Source organism: Taeniopygia guttata, chromosome 1A (genome assembly GCF_048771995.1).
Source record: "Taeniopygia guttata chromosome 1A, bTaeGut7.mat, whole genome shotgun sequence".
Lineage (NCBI taxonomy): Eukaryota > Metazoa > Chordata > Aves > Passeriformes > Estrildidae > Taeniopygia > Taeniopygia guttata.
Window position 1 is genome coordinate 34,238,310 of NC_133025.1, and position 15,587 is coordinate 34,253,896.

The following is a 15,587-nucleotide window of genomic DNA, read 5'->3' on the forward strand; positions in this document are numbered from 1 at the left end:
TTTAGAAATGGGGCTCTGAAAGATTCCATTATCTGAGGTATGCCATATCCATGTGGGAATACTAGAATATGTACATAAAGCCAGTTTAAAAAAATATTTAACTTACAAATCTCTTCTACTCTAAATTTCTCATCAGATTTTACAGTAATGTTAGGCAGCCTCATTTCTATTGTTTTTAAATAAGTATTATTTTAATTTTTTTACTTCTGGGTTAGGGTAGCACAGAAACTAGTTTGTTATTTTTTTTTTTGTTTTTTTTAAACATTCACTTAAAGGATTTTAACTAATACGATAGCACAAATGGAATCTACCAGCCAGGAATTAAGTATTAAAAGTGGTGTTGTTTCTCAAAAGTGTAATTACCTAATGCTTTTTAATTTCTTTTTTATAGGTTATTAATGTGGATGACGATGGTAATGAACTGGGTTCTGGCATAATGGAACTTACAGATACAGAACTAGTTTTGTACACCCGTAAAAGGGACTCTGTAAAATGGCACTACCTCTGTCTCCGTCGCTATGGCTATGACTCAAATCTTTTCTCTTTTGAAAGTGGTCGAAGGTGTCAAACTGGACAAGGTATGTGGAAATGTTGTATATAAAGTGTTTTGGAAATTTATTTGATATTGGAAGATATTTGCCAGCCTTTTGGCAAGAATTGTAAAGGCTATAGATCTATATATGAATGTGGTTTCTGGAAAAAAATTACCTTATGAGGAATGGTCTTGTGGTAGAATGAGGATTTGAGTTGCACATAGTTTTTGGCATTTGTAGGTCTGGAGGACTTCAAGCTTTTGTGTGAGTATTCTTTTGGTCAACTCAGGAGGTGCTTTTGACAGGGAAATTCTCCTGCTGCAGAGGTTGACTTGACTTTCAGGGGGAGGCAGTAGAATCTGAAACTGTGGAGGAATCCCCTCAGAATTCCATAAATTCTCTATTTTTAAGGTTTTAAAAGCCTGAGGCACTGATACGAACAGGATGTCCCCAACTTATTATTGTCTTCAGTAATGCACTTGTATTTCATCCTCTTCTTAAAGCAAATACCACTTTCATTAATATCAATGACATAATTCTCAAATTTTGACTTTTTGTATGAGATGTGTATACTTCAGCTATGTTCAGTTATTTTTGAGTGGCTTTCATCAGAAAAAGAGGATTACCTTTTCAGTACCCAGACCATGCATGCCTTGGGCAAGGTTGGCTCCCTCCGAGAATATTCAGGTCTTTCTCTCTTCCCCTTGCAGCAGTTCCTGAGGGAACAGCTGTTTCTGTTGAGCTCTCAGCCTCGTTTTGCATCTTCCTACTGTGAAATAGCTGTGTGTGGCTGGAATTCTTATGCATTCATATGTTGTGAGGTTACATTCCAATGTTCTTCTGGATTTTTGGCATTTACCAGTTTTCTTACCAATAATTTTAGACATTGAGAAATCACAGGTTTTGTTTTTTAATTTCACTGTTAAAAAGTCAGAAAGATGGAAGAATTGGATCATATATAAACATAGTCAAAATTCATTGTACAAGCTGAGGTAAAGGAAAAGAAGTATTTTTTTAAATGTGAGTTTTAAAGGCACTCTCAGTTCATCTCCTGATGAGAAATGGAGATATTTTCAAAGCATACTCCATACTTAACTATATTTTCTTAATTCTTAAAGTAATAAACTTTGTTTTGAAGATAATCACTTTAATGGGTTTTGCAGCTGAATTTACTGTTTCTTCTGAACATTGAAAACATATACCAATAATACTTAATTGAAGTTCTAATTTGAAGGTTGTTCTCTACAGTCTATTAGCAAATCTGCAAAATCTTAACACCAAGTCTAATTGACTTCTCCACTTTCCTTCTAATTTATCCTTTTTTAAAATAAACAAGATTAAGCAGGTTGTGTAAGCAGCAACCCTTTCTTCCCTCTTTTGTTTCTTGCCTTCCTTATGTAATACTAAAATACTGTGAATATTAGGAAAAAAGAAATCTGGCAGAAAATGTTCTCTGCTGCCCTTTTGGAGATCTACAGTGGGTTTTGTGGGCACAGTTGCAAAACTTCATCTTCACTTCATGGGATGACCAAGAAGTTTTTCATTTGAGAAGTCCCTGAATACTGCCCAGCAACTTCTTACATTAGTCAGTATTCTTGTTTCTTTTTTCTTTTAATATCTAGTTATTTCTATTGTTAAGTTGTGAGAAGCAATGATGGTGAAACATTGAGTTTGTTCTAGGTATTGCAAACATTGCAGACATGTCTTGGGAGCACATCTAACAGATAATTCAGGATACAGAACCTGGAGAAGTTGGTATGTCACCATGTTATGTGATAGATCACATATGAATGTATTTAAAGGCAGCTGAATTTCTCAGAAACATACTGGGAGCTTTTAAAGTTTGTGAACCTAGATTTTTTTTTTTTAATCTGGGTTTTGTCCATTAAAATTCAAATATCCAGTGTGAATGTTCAGAAATACACAAAACATTAAACGTGGACTATTGTACATGGCTGGATTAGGGGTCAGGGACATATAGTAGTAGGAGTTCTATAGCTGCAGTGCTGCATACATGAAGCTTATTCAGTGCAGCAGCTGCATATTAAAAGCTAAGCATCATTCCTTGTAGCCCATTTGGTGTATTCCCAGCTGGGGTTGTGTGACCTTCTGCCATGTGAAGCATTTCTGGTGGTTCTGATTTGTCACAGCTCTGCATCCCTGAGTCAATATATGAGGAATTGTAATTGCCAGCATATTCACATAACTGCACTTACAGAAGTGGCTATATAGGTAGGTAGTTTTCAGTAAAGAGTGTTTTAAGATTGTAATACTCACTTTAAAAATGAGCACCTGCACCCACGTTTAACAAGCATGTCAACTTTAACTTCATGCTTTCAATGGAAGAATAATCCAAAGCTGCGACTTTGCTGGTGAGGGTAAGTTGGGACACTCCCTGCTGTTCAAAGGCAAAGTGGCACAATACACACGCAAAATACATGGTATTGCTGCTAACTTTGTGTTCTATGTCTATCCTTTAGCCTAAAGCAGTTAGTTTGTTACTGTCTGTTTCACACAGTTTGTCTTACTGGCTTTTCATTTTAGTCTTCTTAAAGAAACTAAACTTTTATCCAGTGTTTAAACCCTTTTCTGTTGTGCAGGTATCTTATTCTTATGGTAGTTTATTAGAAATCTGTTTTCGGAAATTCAGCTTTGTAGCACCACTGTAGTTTCATTTAATGCTTTTTAAATATATATTTATTTAACAGGTATCCTTTTTATTAGCTCAAAAAAAAAGCAACTTGGTTTTTTCCCCTTATTTAGTGCTCAAAACTTAGTTTTGCTCCTAACTGAATCAGTTTTCTGTTCTAATTTAATTTTTGGTGCATGGGAACTTTATTCTTCTATTAGATAAGGACTTTAAAGGTTGTCACATTAATTTTTTGTGTTTGGTGCAATAAAAATTTTGTAACACTTTTGCTTCTTTAACAGGTATTCATTATGTGGATTCCAGTTCAATTTCTTGAAAGTTATATATATATTGTAAGGCATGTTTCTGAGTTACAGGACTTTGATTTTTTTTTTAATGTATTTATAGGAATCTTTGCCTTTAAGTGCGCCCGGGCAGAAGAGCTATTTAACATGTTACAAGAGATAATGCAGAATAATAGCATAAATGTGGTAGAAGAACCAGTAGTAGAAAGGAATAATCATCAAACTGAGTTGGAAGTACCAAGAACCCCTCGAACACCTACCAGTAAGTATGGTTTTACTGTCAGATGACATATCTGAATGAAATGTGGTACTTAGTTGAAAATACCATTTGATTTGAATTTAATCTTTAAGTAATTAAAAAGAAGTCTAATTTAAAGCTAAGAGGCTAATTACCAGTGCATTCTCTCAAGGTACTTGCTGAGGATTATCTTCAAGAAATAAGTTTTGGGAACTTAGTTGTTGCATAAGAACCCTTATGAATACTTACTGAATTCCTTTATGATACATCAACATGCTTTACCTGTAGCATTTCAGAGAAATGTTAATGTTTGGCAATGTTTCATACTTTTTATTGGGGGAAAAAATACTGTTTAAATCACATGTGCAGTTGGTTTGGAATCTTTCTTTTGCTCTGAGGAGATGAATGGATGAGTGAAATATTTATCTAAAATTTTCTGGTATTTTTGAAATCTCAGGCAGATGGCTTGATATTTGAAACTAGAAATTCCAGTGTATTGATGATTTTGGAGAAATGGAAGCTTAGGTAAAGGAGTCTGTTTGTCAGGGAGAGATGTTAATGGGGGAAAGAGAAGTTGGAGGGAGTTTACTGGGTGTGTAATACACCTAGGTTTCAATGGTTGCTTCATAAATGTTCTGGTAAATACTGGGATGCTATTCTGTTTTCCATTTCCTTCCTCCAAGCAAAATTGAGCTTTGTGAATATTTAATATTGTTTTACATATTTTACTTTCTTTTTGAAAATTAAACTTAAGATATAAAGATATTCATATACAGTAAAATGTTCGATTTTAATATGGTTTTGGCTGTTTTCTAATTGAATCAGCTCCTGGATTCAATGCACAAAGTTTACCCAACGGCTATCCCAGATACCCATCTTTTGGAGATGCTTCATCACACCCTTCCAGCAGACATCCTTCTGTCGGCAGCGCACGCCTCCCCTCTGTCGGTGAAGAATCAACACATCCTTTACTTGTAGCAGAGGAGCAAGTGGGTATTTTTTTCCCCTTTGTACAACTTAGGTTCTACATTGCTTCAGATTTTTCTAATGATTGTTCTGTTGGCTTTCACTTATGTTTTTCAGCATCAGGTGTAAATATTCCTACAGTATTTTAACTACCTTAGAAAAGTCTTTGCGTTACCTCTTTAAAATGATACTTTGTAGAATTGCTTGCTGAGGAATCTATATTTTATATAAAAATAAAGATACGGAAAGTACTTGTTTGCATGATACTATTTTCAAAAATTTCAGTTACTATTTTTAAACATGAATAATTGTACATTATAAAGAGCGATCCTGGTCAAAAAGCTTCTTTATATGTTAATCTTCTATTTGCCAAATAGAAGTCATGGAATAATTTAGGTTACAAGGGTCCTCCAGTCCTCTAGATCACAGTTTTAAGTTAGAGACAGCTGCACAGAGCATTGTCCTGGTCATGTTTTGAATACTACGGGCAAGGAGATTCCACAGAATCTGAGCCATGTGTTCGAGTGTTTCACTGCTTTTGTTGTGAAATCATTTCTCTCTGTGTTACCGGATTTTTGCCTGTTGCATCTGGTGTTGGCTGTCCTTTCTGCTGAACATCCCCAAAAAGGGTCTGGCTCTATCTGTTAGGTAGTTGAAAACAGCTATTAGGTGGTTCCATGCATTCTCTTAAAATGGAACTAAGATGATGTTCTCAGCTTCTCCTTGTATGTCATGTGCTCCAGCTCCTCTCTAGTCATGGCCCTCCATTGGACTAGCCTCAGTATGGTGCTGTCTGTCTCATACTCTGGAGCTCAGGTGCAGTCTTGTGAGAGCTGAATTGGTGGTAATAGTAACTTTCCTCAACTTACTGGCTGTGCTATTGCTAGCACAAACTAGTGCATGTTTGGTTTTCATTGCTGCAAGAGCAGACTGCTGACTCACATTCAACTTATCATCCACCTGGGCCCCTGAAGTTTTGCTGCAAGGCTGGTTTCAATCAGTTGGTATCTAGCCTGTGTTGTTGGTGCTGTTTCATACCAAGCACTGAATTTGCTATTTGCTGTTGCTGAACTTCATAAGGTTTCTATGAGGTCAGTTCTCTAGGCTGCAGAGGTTCCTCTCAGTGCAGACCCTGCCAGTCTGGATCGAATGAAAAATGTCAGGGTATGTTATCTCTCATCATTCAGGTTGCAGATGAAAATGATAGTCAAGTTTAAAAATGTCATGTGGTTTAGGAAGACTTTCATGTGTGACAAGAAACAGTGTTGGAAATCAGCGAAGGTAGCCAGAGCAGAGTGCTGTGAACTGTCTTGTGGGAAAGGATTTGTTAGGAGCCCTCACAGAAGAGCTCAGGTATTATCACTAGAGTTAATGAATAGTAAGTGAGTTAAAGAAATCAGGGGAGGAGTCAAGCGATCTGGTAAGTGACACTTCAGCTGGCAGAGCTTGGCAGAGAGGTTGTCAAGCTACATGATTGGTGCTGTAAAATACTACTTTTGCTATTTGTGTATCCAGACATAGAATTAAAATTTAGAGAAGGATTCCAGTCTTTGCCATTCAGCCTTCTATTGATCCACTGTGGAAATTGGAGGGATATAACCTAGGAGGGTATTTCTGCTGTTCTTAGTGACATACAGTGCCAACTACTGCTTCTTTTTAGTTCTGAGTGCCACACTTCATATGGAATTTTATATTTCGCTATGAATTCCTGTTCTTAGGAGGCTGTTGGCTCTTGAAGAAAGAATGGATAGTTATTCCTGTAGACCCAACCTCTCTTTTTGTTCCTGGAATAGTACACAAGGCAAGAGAGCGAGCGTTTTCTTAGGTCTCTCTGTGGTTTTCTTTTTGGATTTTTTTTTTTTTTTAACTTGTATGGACAGTAGATTTCCTTGTAGTGTGGAAGTTACGAACATAAACTCAGCCAAAGTAATTGTTGGTCACTGGTCAGGGACAGCAAAGTAGAGCTCTCAGTGATCTGCTCAGGTAAAGTTATGAGCTAGGCTGGAGCAGCCCAAGGTGGCCTTGATTAGAGCCAAACTCTATAACTAAAGCACAACTGAGATAAAACATCAAATAAAAATAATTATCAGTCTAAGATATAAATTCTGTTTTTTCATTAGTGGAACATTAGCATAATGAAAAACAAAATTTCAGGGAAAAAATCTGAACTGAAAAACTTAAACTGACTACAGTTCATCAAAATGCAAGAGAGGTGACTTTTGCTCTTAAACACCTGCCAGCACAAGTTTTTCTTTTCAGATAGTTTCGCTAGAAATGTGGGGAGTTAAGAAACTAATAAATTTGGTGGGGGGGAAGGCACAATAGTGTTTGAATTTCTTCTTTTTTCTTTCCCTTTTAGGTGCACACTTATGTAAACACTACTGGAGTACAAGAGGAAAGAAAAAATCGATCAAGTGTGCATGTGCCACTGGAATCAAAGCTTTCAAACACTGAAACAACTAAAGTGAAAGAAGACCAGATGTGTACTGATGACAGAGATGCTCAGGTTCTCCTGGAGCCTGAGGGAGTGAAGTTTGTTTTAGGACCAACACCTGTTCAAAGGCAGTTAATGGAAAGAGAGAAACTGGAACAACTTGGGAGAGATCAAGTTAGCGGCAGCAGCACAAACAACACTGAATGGGACACTGGGTACGACAGTGATGAACGTAGAGAGACACCATCTGGTAATAAATTGGTGTATGAAAATATAAATAGGTTATCAATCCCTAGTGCCTCAGGGGTCAGGAGAGGTCGCTTAACATCAACCAGTACCTCAGACACCCAGAACATTAACAACTCTGCTCAGAGGAGAACTGCGCTGCTGAACTATGAGAACTTGCCATCCTTGCCTCCTGTTTGGGAAGCCCGGAAGCTGAGCAGAGATGAAGATGACAGTTTAGGACCAAAGACCCCGTCTCTGAATGGCTACCACAATAACCTAGATCTAATGCATAACTATGTCAATACAGAGAATGTAACAGTACCAGCAAGTGCTCATAAAGTAGAATTTACACGACGTCGGGACTGTACCCCAACAGTCTTTAACTTTGACATTAGGCGTCCAAGTTTAGAACACAGGCAGCTCAACTATATACAGGTTGACTTGGAAGGTGGTAGTGACTCTGACAACCCTCAGACTCCAAAAACCCCCACCACTCCACTTCCGCAAACTCCAACCAGGCGCACAGAGCTGTATGCTGTGATAGACATTGAAAGAACTGCTGCTATGTCAAGCTTGCAAAAAGCACTGCCCCGAGATGATGGTACTTCTAGGAAAACTAGACATAATAGTACTGACCTGCCTATGTGAGCCTGGGGAGCATTGAATCATTTGCACCTTTTGTGAAGTTTATAAAATTGAAGATGCAAGTACTTTGCATTTCTTAACACTAACGCCTTTTATAGACTGATAGAACTTTTTCTGCATACTTCATGTACTTGTCTTACTAAAGGGAATTAATGTAGAGCAAGTATTCATTTTAGGTAACACTATTTCATTCTACAGTAGAAGTAATTACTGCATAGCAGCATCACCACCTTTCACAGTGCCTCTTTAATTGATTAGAGTCTGAGTGACATGCCAGTTTTGAATTTATAAATATTCTGGTCTGGTGCCTATACTCATTAATGGCATTTATAACACTTTTTAAAGCCTCTTGATATGTGCATTATTAACAGGTAAACCTAATCTTTCAATATATATATATATCTGACATTCATTCCTCATTGAAGTGGTTCCTCCAGAATGAATTATATGTAATGTGTTAATTCACTCAGTTTGACATGCACAGGATATATTGGTTCATCTCAAGGAATATGAACACCACACCTTTTTTGTCTGTGGGCAAGAAGGCCTCTAATTCCTGATGGTTTTCTTAACTTGTGTGGTATTTGAGAGGTCCCATTGATGGTTGTTGATTGGAGCTATAAACACATCAAAAACCAACCTTAAGCTCCTTCTGTTGGAATAGAATTCCAAGTGACATATCAAATTCCCTCTGAAATCTGACAAAATGTTTATCTCGTTAGAGTTTTGGGGTGTTTTGTGAAGGAATTCATAGGTGGGCTGTATGAATTAAGGCTCTCTTGTCATTTCTTAGTTCAGTGTGCCTTCTTTTCTTTGCATTTGTGTGTTTCCTTTTTATTTGTTCCTAATGTCTTGTTTTAAAAGTCAGAATTTTGTACATAGCTTTAATTGTTCAGAATCATATATGTATTTGTCTTACTCTGCATTTGACAAAGCAAGACTTTTGAAGGTCAAATGGTTGTCTTCGTCCAGTGTTCTACTTTTTTATGCCTGACAGAAATATCCCAGCTCTCCAGCAGCATGCATTATTGCACAACTGGAAAGGTTTATTATGCAGTTATTGTCTTCCTCTAAAGCGTCAAACACAGGTTACATGGGAGGCAGGGTACTGGACTTGGTAGTTCTTCATAGGAAGTTGTCCGTTCTAGCAATGTGCATCCATAGGTGATAGTGTACTTTAATTTAAAAAGATACGTAGTAAATTATCTGAAGGTAGTATTATATATGAGCATACTTGTTTTCCTTTTGCAGTTAGTGAATTTGGTTACAATGATGGCTGCTCAGTGTTCCAGGTACATCCAGGTAGAATGTTTGTTGAATATGCCAGAGGCACCCTTAGACTTTCTTTTTCTGTATTGCTTATTAATACTCTGAATAACCTTAGAATTCTGGCAGTACTGCAGGTGCACCTTGGTACTAGCAGCAGAAGAGATTGCTCTTGAGCCTGTGATTGCAAAGGACCTGACACTTGTGTGAACTGGTATCATGTAAAATAACCCTTGAACTGTGAGGAAAAACATGCAAGAAAAGCCATTTGGAGATCTGAAAAAGCATTCAGGGTCTCCATGCAATATTTGAATTGAAGTTTTATAAAAATCAAACTACAATTATTTTCTGTCTTTTGAATTGGTGTGTATTTCTGTTCCTACAACTTTTTTCTTTGGTCTTCTCTCACTTAGTAGTGGCAGCAGTAGTAGCAGCACCTGAAATATGTCTCTTGCCATACGAATGGGTGGCATCAGGCCACCTTTTCACTCTGGCTTTCATTATTCTTTACAGACTGTACGGTACTGAAATACCAGATGGACAAATAACATAATTTGCTGAAGTAAAAAATAGGAGTCATTAAGACCATTGTGAGGAACTTAAAAGAGATTTTTTTATAAAAAACTTTATTAATTATTTCATGGTCAGCTTCTGCATACTCTTGTGATAGACTTGCTGGCTTGTGAGGAGACCTTGGTACTAAAGAAGGTAAAGACTACCTAGAGCTAGGCATTTTAAAGGCTGTAGCCAGGTGGATGTTGGTCTCCTCTCCCAGTCAGCCAGCAATAGGACAAAAGGACATAGGCTTAAGCTGTGCCAGGTAGATGTTAGCAAGAAATTCTTCACGGAAAGGCTGATTAGGCATCGGAATGTGCTGCCCAGGGAGGTGGTGGAGTCACTGTCCCTGGAGGTGTTCAAGGAAAGACTGGGCATGGCAGTTGGTGCCATGGTCTTGTTGACAAGGTGGTGTTTGGTCATAGGTTGTCTTCAGTGATCTCAGAGGTCTTTTCCAAGCCTACTGATTCTGTGATTCTGTAACTGTTCCCTCACATCTTTGCCATTGCCTCACCATATGGACCTCCTGGTCTGTACTGATAAGAAATTACCATGTATTGCAAAATACTTACTGGGTTAATAATACTGGTGTGATTCTTGTTCTTAGCATATAGCTCACTTAAATTTGTGAGCTGCATGTGTTTTGAGGCAAACCTTTTTGATCTAGCTAACTGCTTAGCAATATATGGTCCTCATCTGTATAGTTTGGACTAGTTAAATGAACCCTTAAAACACACCTGTGAGGCAGGGAAGTAATAATATTCTTAACTACTAAATAAGGAAGCAGAGGCTTTGGGTAGATCATAAGTGACCTGCTGAAATTTCAATAACTAGCCATATCCCTCCTTAGTTCCAGTGCACTGTCCTATGGATATATTCTGAATAGTCTCAGATAAAAAGAATGTTCTGAGCAAATTTTTTATATTGTTGCAAGTTTCACAATGTTTTTTTAGCTCTGGTCCCCAGAATTGAGATAATACTGAAATTTCAACTGTCTGTAGCATTACTTATATTAAGAATTCTGATGACATATTTTCCAGGACTACTTTTTTAACCTGTTATGTTTCACAGGTGGTATAACGCTTTCTTGTTTTGTGTATGCTGTTAACATTCTGAGTAGTCCCTGTCACTCACGCTACTCATCTTTAGCATTCCTTATTTTCTGCCCCTTGAAGTAGATGCAGTTGCAATGCACTTTACCCTTTGAGACTTGGTAAATATTTTTTCAATTCAGTCTCTTTTAAAGGCTGTGATGTTAGATTTAGTGTCTGTAATCTAGGATTCAGTTTTCAGCTGAAATCTCTCCATGGTATTTAGATCATATTTATTTTGGGCCCACAGGTGTATAGACTGAGAAACTAGAAATATGTAACCATTTCCTTTAGTAAATGTGGCATGTTAAGTTTACATAACCTAGGTCCTATAAAAATGGTAGCATCTCCATCAATTCCACTTTTCATCCATAATGTGCAGTCAGTTGCTGCCCTTCAAACACATTTGACAAGGGGAAACCTTTAACTGTAGGTATTCCTTTAGTGCAATGATTTGGGAAAGACATACATTACTGTATCTTTTAAACAAGGAAACAGAATTGTTAAAGAACACAAAAAAGTGACCAAAAGTACATAATAAAGATTGTGCTAGAAATACAGGGAATGAGAATTTATTCCATTGTTATACCAGGAAAATAATCTTTTCCTCAAAGTTATGTCAGAAGGAGGACCAATTGCTTTAATTTTTGTGGTGTTTTTTGCTGACTTCCTAAAACAATATTGAAAAAGACCATTCTGAAAACCATGAGATTCATTAGAACCTCTTTTGTTTCCCCCAATAAGTATGTTTTGCATTTAGCTGGGGTTGAATCTGATGGTGTGCATTGAAGCACTATCCCTATTAAAGTCTTCAGAGCTTTTATAGCAAATACAAGTGTTGAAGTAGAAATTTCATACAATAAATTGATAAAATGTCCTTCCCCCCCCGAAATGTATGTGTGTGTAACTCTAACTAGGGCTTGGGTGTAAAAAGGATCATGGGAATGTGTAAAGAGTACAAAGTCCAAAGCAATGTCAAAACAGGGCTGCTTTTTATAGGTGACAGATCAGCAGTTGATTTTGCTGGTTTTATAACACTGTGTATTGGCTCAAAATCTAGCTGTTCTTGTTTTTGTTTTATATTTACCCGCTTCTCAATGAGAGAGATTCAGGAGAGAGCAGATTGTTTTTATTCATTGTCAGTGAAGTAAGAGTGGAAATTCTGGTTCATGTCAGTTACTAGTTTGAGCATATAATTATGTATCTGATTTGGATGTCTCTTTTTAAACAGTATTCCTCGCTTCATGTAAGGCGAGATCAATGGTGAAATTCCATTTCTGCACTGTACTAATTTATTTTATGTCTGCAAATAAGATAAAACTAATGGAGTAGGAACTAGTAGTGGACTTAAATCTGAAATTCTCCTATTTCCCCTAAAGGAGTCTGGTCCTTCATTGTGATAGATAGAGTTAGGTATTTTTGGAATTCGGTCATAATGATATGATCTTTCCCATCTCTTCCTTGAGGTAGCAATTCAGGCATTTATATTTGACAGTATTTACTTAATATAAACCTAAGTTCATTTATTATATCTTTATTTTTAATTCATATACACTCCAAGAAAAAAAAATCCAAAAGAAATTCCACCACAAAAAACTGCGTTAAGATGGAGTCAGGTTTGCTGATGTCCTTCTTACAGAAGATTATGAAAAAGGAAGTCATGTTGAGGTTCTTTCACGATCTTTAGGATTTACTTCCTCTTTTGGACAAGATGGGTGAATCAGAAGGAAAAAAAAGAGCAATTTAGCATCTGCAACTCTGACCATGTATACATTGTTTCTTGTGCTGTGCTGTAAGGTATGTGAGTAAGTCTGTCAGATGTCTTACGAGGATATTTTCCTAACACATTGTTTGCTCCAGATTAACGCAGTATTTTGTTTGGAAGTATGTAGGTGTACAGGTAGAAATAGACTATGAGAAATAAGGTTGATGAAACAATTGTTGGACATTTCTATATTTTTATACATTATGAAGGGCATTTTTGAAATTTTTCTTGCAGTTTTAGTAATTATTTAGTGTGATAATATACATATATTGTGACAATGTTTTCCGCTATATCCATTACTTTGGTGTAATTGTATTTTATGTAGCAAATATGTGTATATAGAAAGGAGATTATGTAAAAGCTATGATTAAAAAATAGTCTTAAGCCCTTCAGAACAGGAACTGTCTTCCTCTGTGTCTACAAAGTACTAAATGCCTTGGGATCCCAGCCAGAGCTCCCGTCTGAGACCTGTAGTGATGGAATTGCCCAGTGAGGAATGTGGGGGAAGCAGCTCCCTGCTGTCCATGAGAAGTCTTAGTACGAAAGGTGCCATGAAGCTCACCCTGCCAGTCCCGGTGCTGGGGCTGTGCAGTGTATGGCTGTTCCCAGCACCACCTGCCAAGCCACCCAGAGAGCCTGGAGTGTCCTTTGCTCCGATCCTCCCCCTTGGCAGTAGGAAAGCAAGTCTGACAGGGAGCTTTGGTGTCCTCAGGAAATCTTCCTTGTTAGCAGGGTGACACTTCCAGAGCTTGTTCAGTCTGCATGCAGTGTTCCTTGAAGACAAAGAAATTATTCCTGTTGACTTCAAGGGCCACTGGATGTGCTCCTGAAAGATCAGGTACTGCTGGTGTAACAGCTCTGTTACACCTGAGGACCCGCTTGGTCAAGTTCTTCAGGAATGGTCTAAAAAGATGTAAAAATATAAATATATTTAATTACATGTACTGAAAACCAAATCCTATTTGTTGTGGTCAGAGTTCAGATAATTATGGGAATTTTGATTTCTTAGTCATAGTTGCATATATATTGCTTTAACTGTTGTGTATGAAAGAGGAAGTGATTCTAAAATGTGTGAAAGGTCAGGATTATACCTGTTTTTTAATGATAATGTTATTTAGGAATGGATGTCAGCAAATTTAACTCCATAAGAATGCAATATTTTTTGCATTAGAAAAACATTACATGTGTGTATCTCATACACCCACATTTTATATATAATATATTATATATTTGGTACTAACTTTGTATTTTGAAATTTTGCCAAATCGCAAACACAGATGTTCTCACTTGTAAGACTTTGGTACTTAATAACTGAATGTATAAGAAATGCTCTGGTATGAGAGGAAAGAGTGTTGTATGGTGTCCCACGGTCCAGATGGCTCGACCAGCAGGCACGTTGCCTTTTTTATGTCTCGCTTCATTGCAGCATCACCTTTGGTCTCCTGGAAAGCAGTCTGTGTCTCAGCCAAACCGCAGGCCAGCTGTGCACTGCACTAGCGTCAACGCTGACTGGTAGTAGTGATACAGTAGTCACCAGTGTGCCACAAATGCATTTATTAAATGCAGAAATAGACATTTCTACAAAGGCAAAAATCTTATGTTGTATGTTCCTTTCTTGTCATTACATTGTATCATATTGTAAGATTATTGTATGTCCTAATTTGCATTATAAAATGTTTTTTCCTACTTAAAGGCATAAATATAGCAACTTTGTATAAAGGTAGCTTTCTAGATTTTTATTTCTTTTATATAAAAAAGTCTAAACAGTGGGAGTACCATTGCCAAATTGTTTATAAAATTTCAAGTAATTTTCCCTGTTCAGTGAATTTGTTTTTACAAACATTCCATATTTCTTATACTATGCAGAAAGAGTGTATTTTTATGCCATTCCACATTAATCTTAAAAAAAATTCACTTCTTTTAAGCTGTTGTTATAGAGAAAGCTTACCAAATGTGCATTTAAAAAAAATGTGTTATGTACATTTTACCCCTTACCAGTGCCAACTTCATTTGGGAAAAAAAATTGTAGCATGGCAATAAACTATTGATTTTACATTAAAAATTGTCTGTGGATTAATTCAGTAGTTTCCAGTGTTAGTGTCAAGGTATTGTGTTTTGTTTGTATAATCTTTTTTGCTTTTCTTTAAATTATTGCTTCATGTACCTCTCTCTGCCCTCCTCCCTGCCTCCCTATTCCACTCATTACTCAGTAGTTTAAAAAACCCCAAAACTGATCATGGTGGTTTGAAGTCTGCAAATTTATCTCCAAGATTTTGTTTCATTTCTGCTGGTTTTCTGTCACACCTTTGTCCTGCATGGAGATGCAGATATTTTTTTTTAAGAGGCATTTTTTTCTTCACAGTGAAGAAACATACAGCAGCTTGAAATATTGCCCTTGGCACAAGAGAGGTAAGGGCACGGCACAGGTGAGAGAGGTGGGAGTCCAGAACCAGCACTGCTGATGTGTTCTTCCTATTCTGGTGTAACTACCTCTACACTTTGTAAAGCATACCTTAGCAATGGTCAAAAGCCCCTTAAACCCAATTTATTAATTTGCTGTAGTTTTTCTGTGCGCATTGGATCTTTCAAAGGCCATAACTTGGATTCTCCCAACTCACCACAGTGGCAGCAAATGTGAATTAAAATGAATTATTACTTCAGTGCACATCTTTATGAATGTTGTGATTCTGAAAGAAGCTGTTTACATTGTTTTAATTGTATTATTTGCTCTAGCCAAACCCTAAATAGTTTTCAGCATAACTATGATGAAAATTAAGATTTTAAATTAAATTAGTAGTCTAGTTTCAGAACAGGGTTCTGGAGGGAAATGTTACCTGTGAAGAAAATGGGAAAAAAAGCCTAATGTACTCAAGAACTAATACTAACCAGGTATTGACAAAACTAGCAATGCAGATCAGAGTTTGCAGAGTTT

The 15,587-nt window shown here is 37.0% G+C and overlaps 1 protein-coding gene across 2 annotated transcripts in view; it reads left to right on the forward strand.

Annotated features, from left to right (window-relative positions):
* FRS2 (fibroblast growth factor receptor substrate 2) overlaps positions 1–14,717 on the forward strand; it is a 51,872-nt gene extending 37,155 nt beyond the window's left edge. Inside the window, exons 1-5 of one of the 2 annotated variants that reach the window (XM_030259568.4) lie at positions 439–578; positions 2,880–2,911; positions 3,571–3,729; positions 4,531–4,694; positions 7,031–14,717. In XM_030259568.4, coding sequence (XP_030115428.1) covers positions 3,615–3,729; positions 4,531–4,694; positions 7,031–7,981 — 1,230 coding nt within the window. In that variant the 5' untranslated portion in view covers positions 439–578; positions 2,880–2,911; positions 3,571–3,614 and the 3' untranslated portion in view covers positions 7,982–14,717. Of the gene's footprint in view, positions 1–391; positions 579–2,879; positions 2,912–3,570; positions 3,730–4,530; positions 4,695–7,030 lie in introns of those variants that run through there. The other variant, XM_002190706.6, reaches the window with a different exon arrangement.
* Positions 14,718–15,587: the final 870 nt, after the last annotated feature.